We start from the raw sequence: 7320 nt of genomic DNA, 5'->3' as shown, positions 1-7320 counted from the left end.
GGGAAATGGCAACTCTGATCACCGGAGCTCACACGAGAAAAACACAATTGCGTACACAAATTTGAATAAAATCAATTTTCCCTTCTTTGGGCTCCTTCGTCAAGAGGCTTTTCAGGGCGCCGTGGGAACCTGGGAGAGAAGGCAAGCAGAACCTCACCGGGCAGAACAAGTCTTTGGGGGCGGGGGTGGGGGGAGGCTGAGAGCGTTTGGAAGCCTCCGAGGTGCAAAACGCAGGGAGTAGGTGGGGGGTCCCGAGCTACCAGGGCCAGTTCCCAGCGTATTTGCTTTTAGATTAAGCAGCCGGCACCGAGGACCACAGTAAATAAAACCTGTGCCAACTCCTTCACTTGCAGAAAAGGAAATGCAAAAGGAGTGAAAGAAACAAAGGAAAGATTCCCTAATTTTCCTTCCTTGTTTTCCCCACTAAGCCTTTCTACATTAAAGGGATTGTCAGAGGCTGGCGTAGGAGCGGCGCGAGGACGAGGTCGCCATTGGCTGCCTGGCTCGGGTGATTTGCATATCGGCAGCTCTAAAAGCGGAGGCGGCGCGCGGCGGCGCAGCACCAGCCAGGAAGAGGGAGGGAAAGGTGCAGGGTGAGGACGGGTCCGCCCCGCGTCCTCAGAGCCCGCAAGAGCCCCAGCCTGCAGCCTGCAGACTTCTGCACAGAGCACTCAAAGACCGTGAACCGAGGATCCTGGGACTCACGTCCGGACCTGCAAACCAGACAGGAATCTTTTCTTCAGCCTTTTGAAATAGCACTTGGGGCTGGCAGCATGAGTCCAGTAAGGCGCGGGGGTAGCCCCTGCCTTTTGCCCTTGCAGCTCTTCAGCCTCTGCTGGGTGCTTTCAGTGGCCCAGAGCAAGACAGTGCGTTACAGCACCTTCGAGGAGGACGCCCCCGGCACGGTCATCGGGACCCTGGCTGAGGACCTGCATATGAAAGTGTCTGGAGACACAAGCTTCCGCCTAATGAAGCAGTTCAACAGCTCGCTGCTACGGGTGCGCGAGGGCGACGGGCAGCTGACCGTCGGGGATGCGGGCCTGGACCGCGAGCGGCTGTGCGGCCAGGCCCCACAGTGCGTGCTGGCCTTCGATGTGGTCAGCTTCTCGCAGGAGCAGTTCCGGCTGGTGCACGTGGAGGTGGAGGTGAGGGACGTCAATGACCACGCGCCGCGCTTCCCCCGAGCCCAGATCCCCGTGGAGGTGTCCGAGGGTGCGGCCGTGGGCACGCGCATCCCCCTGGAGGTGCCGGTAGACGAGGACGTGGGCGCCAACGGGCTGCAGAGCGTGCGCCTGGCAGAACCGCACAGCCCCTTCCGCGTGGAACTGCAGACGCGCGCGGACGGCGCCCAGTGTGCCGACCTGGTGCTGACGCAGGAGCTGGACCGCGAGAGCCAGGCCGCCTACAGCCTGGAGCTGGTGGCCCAGGACGGCGGCCGCCCGCCGCGCTCCTCTACGGCAGCCCTCAGCGTGCGCGTGCTGGACGCCAACGACCACAGCCCGGCCTTCCCTCAGGGCGCTGTGGCCGAGGTGGAGCTGGCAGAGGACGCGCCCGTTGGCTCGCTGCTGCTCGACCTGGACGCGGCCGACCCCGACGAGGGTCCCAACGGCGACGTGGTGTTCTCCTTCGGCGCCCGTACCCCGCCCGAGGCACGCCGGCTCTTCCGCCTCGACCCGCGCTCCGGACGACTCACCCTCGCCGGACCCGTGGACTACGAGCGCCAGGACACATACGAACTGGACGTGCGGGCGCAGGACCGTGGTCCAGGGCCTCGCGCCGCCACCTGCAAGGTTATCGTGCGCATCCGAGACGTCAATGACAATGCGCCAGACATCGCCATCACCCCTCTGGCGGCCCCAGGCGCGCCTGCTGCCTCGCCCTTCGCCACCGCCGCCGCCGCTGCTTTCGAGGGGACGGGCACTACCTCCTCCACCGGGCCCGAGACTCCAGAGGCCGGTGCCATATCGCTGGTGCCAGAGGGGGCGGCGCGGGAAAGCCTGGTGGCGCTGGTCAGCACCTCGGACAGGGACTCGGGCGCCAACGGGCAGGTGCGCTGCGCCCTCTATGGGCACGAGCACTTCCGGCTACAGCCGGCCTACGCGGGCAGCTACCTGGTGGTGACCGCTGCATCCTTGGACCGCGAGCGCATCGCCGAGTACAACCTGACTCTGGTTGCTGAAGACCGCGGCTCGCCCCCCCTACGCACTGTGAGGCCCTACACGGTGCGCGTAGGTGACGAAAACGACAACGCTCCTCTCTTTACGCAGCGGGTCTATGAGGTGTCGGTGCGCGAGAACAACCCGCCTGGCGCTTACTTGGCCACGGTGGCTGCCCGGGACCCGGACCTGGGCCGTAACGGTCAGGTCACCTACCGGCTGCTGGAGGCCGAGGTGGGCCGCGCTGGAGGCGCTGTGTCCACCTACGTCTCAGTGGACCCGGCTACCGGAGCTATCTATGCCCTGCGCAGCTTCGACTATGAGACACTGCGCCAGCTCGACGTGCGCATCCAAGCGAGCGACGGCGGCTCCCCTCAGCTCTCCAGCAGCGCCCTGGTACAAGTGCGGGTATTGGACCAGAACGACCACGCGCCGGTCCTGGTGCACCCGGCGCCTGCCAACGGGTCCCTGGAAGTGGCAGTCCCCGGGCGCACTGCGAGGGACACGGCCGTGGCGCACGTGCAAGCCCGGGACGCAGACGAGGGTGCTAACGGAGAGCTAGCTTTCGACCTCCTGCAGCAGGAGCCGCGAGAAGCCTTCGCCATCGGCCGCCGCACGGGGGAGATCGTGCTCACCGGCGATCTGTCTCAGGAGGCTCCGGGCCGCGTGTTTCGGGCACTGCTGGTCGTATCCGACGGCGGCCGTCCCCCGCTCTCCACCACTGCCACAGTCAGCTTCGTGGTGACAGCAGGAGGCGGGCTTGGGCCAGTGGTGCCCGCCAGTGCCGGGAGTCCGGAGCGCTCTCGCCCGCCGGGCTCTCGGCTTACGGCGTCGGGGCCGGCGCTGCAATGGGATACGCCGCTGATCGTCATAATCGTGCTGGCCGGGAGCTGCACGCTACTATTGGCCGCCATCATCGCCATAGCCACCACCTGCAATCGCCGCAAGAAGGAGGTGCGCAAAGGGGGGCCCCGCCGGGAAGAGCGGCCCGGGGCGGCGGGCGGCGGCGCCTCGGCTCCTGGCTCCCCAGAGGAGGCCGCCCGGGGAGCCGGGCCCAGGCCCAACATGTTCGACGTGCTCACCTTCCCTGGCAGCGGCAAAGCGCCTTTTGGCAGCCCCGGGGCCGACGCGCCCCCGCCCGCGGTCGCGGCGGCCGAAGTGCCGGGCTCCGAGGGCGGCAGCGCCACTGGGGAAAGCTCCTGTCACTTCGAGGGGCAGCAGCGGCTGCGCGGCGCTCACGCCGAGGTGAGGCCTTCGTTCCGCTGGGCGCCCCCCCCCAACCCCCCTCCGGGCTCCGCGGACAGGCTGGGGGAAGAGACTGGAAGGGTCTGGGTGGGCGTACGCAATAGAGTCCTAACCTGTAGCATGTTTTGTTTTGTTTTGTTTTGTTTTTGTTTTGTTTCTTGTCCAACCCTGACCCCCGCTTCCCCAATTCCCTGCTGCAGCCCTACGTTGCCGCCCCTGGCTTCGGAAAGGAGCCGGCGCCCCCTGTGGCGGTCTGGAAAGGACACTCTTTCAACACCATCTCCGGCAGAGAAGCCGAGAAGTTCAGCGGCAAAGATAGCGGCAAAGGGGACAGTGATTTCAACGACAGCGATTCCGACATCAGCGGGGACGCTCTGAAAAAGGATCTCATCAACCACATGCAGAGCGGTGAGGACTATTTCCTGCCAAGTGCAACATTCCTCCTCTCCCTCCCTTTAGCCACTTCTTCCTCCCTCTCGATCTCCCTTCCCAGCCCCTCTCCCTCTTCCCCACCTTTTTCAGTCCAGAGTTACGGATCCCGGCAGGCCTCACTCAATGAATTTTAAAACGCGAGGTCAAAGCAACTGCACCACTTGAATTAAGCACAGCCCCATAGTGGTAGGCAGAGGCTTATGTTTTTCTCTTTTTCTTTTGCTTCCAGCAAAACAAGCTGAGCCAACTCGGAGTTAGGTGGCTTTACAGAAAGCAATATTCCTTTCATATCTTGAATCACTGGCGTTCATTTTCATACAGGTTTTCCCTTTCAGCCACCCTGACCCTTTCTGACATTCTGAAAATGGAGGCGTACCTATCTCAGTAATAATCGTGCTTTCTGTTTTATGTTAGGACTATGGGCATGCACGGCTGAGTGTAAGATTCTGGGCCACTCTGACCGCTGCTGGAGCCCGTCATGTGGAGGGCCCAACACACATCCGTCGACTCACCCACCAGCCCAGATGTCAACCTTCTGTAAAAGCACGTCGCTGCCTCGGGATCCTCTGCGCAGAGACAATTACTACCAGGCCCAGCTGCCAAAGACGGTGGGGCTGCAGAGCGTCTATGAGAAAGTGTTACACAGAGATTATGACAGGACAGTCACTCTGCTCTCCCCTCCTCGTCCAGGGAGGCTTCCAGACTTGCAGGAGATCGGGGTACCCCTCTATCAGTCTCCCCCTGGCAGGTACCTGTCCCCAAAGAAGGAAGCCAATGAAAATGTGTAACCCCATGCTGCATGTCTTCACACTTAATACAGGTCGCTCTGAGAAGCCCCTAAGTTATTGACCGGTTTCAGTGTTGTATATATAAATATGCAAGATGTGCCTTAAAATGAAGTTGTTGGAAGCTATTTCCAATCACATTGGTACTGTTTGGTATTTGCAAACAAAAATGTAGTTAATGTAATTTTTATGAAATGTGTGCTGTATTTAATTTTTCTTATCATGCTATTGACTTTAATTTCACTTGCAGCTTGCCATTTTCTTAGTGTTTTTAATCTGTACATTGTGTAATGTAATGTTTGTATATAATGAAATTTTGTTATATTTTTATATAATAAAACCTAAAGTGGAAGTTATTGCCAAAGGAAATGTCTGTAAGACAAAAAACAAAACATGTTGGAATTACTTAATGGAAATTTATCTTTTACCTAAAAAACCTAGTGTTTGAGAAGTTTTGCCTTGCCACGTATAACTTGTATATCTTGAATCTGTGGTAGATTTGAAGTTCAATGTTATTTAATTACATTTGGTTTTCTGTAAACCATGTCACTTATAAGCACAGTAATAAAGGATTGGTCATGTGTTTGAACAATCTGCTAATTTCTTTTGATGAATTTGCCTACTACAGTCAGACATTCACAAATAATTTGAATGCCAGAATTAAACCTTGGAGGGGCTAGTTATTTGAGCACTATTAGTGTTCACAGCAATATTAAACCTGTGGGATTCAAGTATTGGAAAGCCTCATCAAAGTATTAAAAGTGTGTTGATTTTGTAAAACATGTACATCACCATAAACATTAGGAACTCTATAAATTCCTGCCCTCATTTATTCACTCAACAAATATTTATGGAGCACATACCATAAAGTCAAGGAAAACTGTTAGTCAAGGAACTGTTCTTCACTAATTAAACAAACATTGGTAGAGCTTTTACTAACTATAATAATTCCTATGAGCTGGGGGGATTCAAGCTTAAGAGGACATAGTCCCACGGAGCTCTTAGCATATTAGGAATGTTAATATCAAAAAAGACACTCAAATTTATGGGTGAAATGACATGATGCTTGAAATTTGCTCTCAAAATTTGCTGTATGAAATGAGATTGATAAATATTACTGTCAATGCTGACATGGGTACGTGTGTGAGGTAATTATACCAATCTATATGTGTGTGTTTGTATTTGAAAATGTACATAATGGAAGGTTTTTAAGACCTATGCCTTATACTCTCTGCATTCATTTCATTTAAAATTAAAATGATAATAATGAGAGCTAACATTCACTGAACAAGCTTTTATATGAGCAGAGCTCCTTACAAAGCACTTTGCATGAATTATCTCATTTAGTCCTCAATCTATCTCCTTCAGATGGAAATTAATCATCTCCATTTCACAGATTTAAAAAATGGGGCACAGTTAGGTTAAGTAAAATGCCCAAATTCACACAGCTAATAAGTGGCCAGGATGAAATTCAAACTTATTATTCAAGGCCAGAAAATAAAATAAGGGAGGGAGGAAGGGACATTTGTAAATACGTTAACAATAAAAATAAAAAGAAAGAAAATGAAGCAATGCAAGTTTTTGTTTTGGGTTTGTTTTGTTTTTTGGTTTTTTTTTTTTTACTTGAAAGAAACAAAGTGCTTAGGTGGAAAAGTCCTAATGCATTGCCTTTACTGCCTGATTATTGTTTAGGCCTTTATATTTATGAAGTGTCTGTGTTCCTTTATTACTAATTATAGAGTGTGAGGCACTGTAATGAATAAAGAAGTGCTCAGAGCTGCCTGTTGAAGTCATAATTGAAACCAGTGGTGGCTCCAAGCTGAACAGCAGGGTGGGCACACAGAAGTGCTTCACCACAAATGGCCTGTGCAAAGCTCTGTGGTTTCTACAGGCAACTGAGCTGAACTTGTGCCCGCCAAGCTCAGACTGCCCAGGACTCACGGTCTGAAAGAAAACATTGGATGTGGCCAAATTATCAGACAGTTCCAGCACCATGATGACCAGGCGCCAGGGGAGTAGACCTCCTATTCTAATATCTAAAGCTTTATTCTTGAGCAGAGTCCCACCAAATGCAGAGCAGAAGAATGAATAATCCCGCACTACAGTCTAAAAGCATCCAATATATGAAGGTGTTTGCTTACTTTTGTCCTTCAAAAGTCAAATAATGTCACTGTCATTATTTTGTTTTGTACTGTGCAAACTATTATTCCAAAGTTTTGGTTTGCAAAACCTTTATGACTTCTTTGCCAGATTTTTCCTTTACACAAATGACCATTAAAGACCTTATTTTTGCTTGGAACTTAAAAAATACCAAATATAACTCAGTCCTTAAAATTATTTTTAAAAAATAAAAGGGGGCAGGGCTCTTCTGGGGGTTAGCAGCAGGACCCTTCGGAAAAACAGGGCCTCTCTGAAAGAGGCTTCACGCTTTCCTCCAAAAATAGTTATTTTCAAGCACATTTTTAGAAAGCACATTGTTTTATTAAATTAAATGAGTAATATATGTGCAGTATACCTAGGACAATGCCTGGCCTATAGTAATACTCACTGCATTCTATCTCCCCCTTTCCTTACCTTCCTTTGGAGCCAGTCTTTATTATAACTGTAGTGCAGCCCTGCCCACTAAGGAAGATGAAACAGACTCAAGATGTCTGGCCTTGTTCTGACACTGGTTTCACCTCTTCACTTCTTCCACTTTCACT

At 52.9% G+C, this 7320-nt stretch overlaps 1 protein-coding gene across 2 annotated transcripts; it reads left to right on the top strand.

Annotated features, from left to right (window-relative positions):
• Positions 1-773: 773 nt before the first annotated feature.
• Positions 774-4621, top strand: PCDH8 (protocadherin 8). Of its 2 annotated transcripts, none has more exons than XM_054586626.1 (3): positions 774-3110; positions 3602-3809; positions 4248-4621. In XM_054586626.1, the coding sequence occupies exons 1-3, from the start codon at positions 774-776 to the stop codon at positions 4619-4621; spliced, it is 2919 nt and encodes a 972-aa protein (XP_054442601.1). The 2 variants fall into 2 exon arrangements, with proteins under 2 accessions (XP_054442601.1, XP_054442600.1); XM_054586625.1 differs by having other exon boundaries at positions 774-3401.
• Positions 4622-7320: the final 2699 nt, after the last annotated feature.

The sequence above is a fragment of the Pteronotus mesoamericanus genome, unplaced genomic scaffold, assembly GCF_021234165.1.
Source record: "Pteronotus mesoamericanus isolate MK-2021 breed Mesoamerican mustached bat unplaced genomic scaffold, CSHL_Meso_final contig_94, whole genome shotgun sequence".
In the NCBI taxonomy this organism is placed as follows: domain Eukaryota; kingdom Metazoa; phylum Chordata; class Mammalia; order Chiroptera; family Mormoopidae; genus Pteronotus; species Pteronotus mesoamericanus.
The sequence above is the reverse complement of the archived record's forward strand: the minus strand, read 5'-3'. Positions and strand labels throughout refer to the sequence as shown.

Bases quoted from the DNA above. Each gene is read 5' to 3' on its own strand.
- PCDH8 (XM_054586625.1), top strand. From the start codon at position 774: ATGAGTCCAGTAAGGCGCGGGGGTAGCCCCTGCCTTTTGCCCTTGCAG. The intron at 3,402-3,601 runs GTGAGGCCTTCG...TCCCTGCTGCAG, and splicing joins TGCGCGGCGCTCACGCCGAG to CCCTACGTTGCCGCCCCTGG. The intron at 3,810-4,247 runs GTGAGGACTATT...GTTTTATGTTAG, and splicing joins CATCAACCACATGCAGAGCG to GACTATGGGCATGCACGGCT.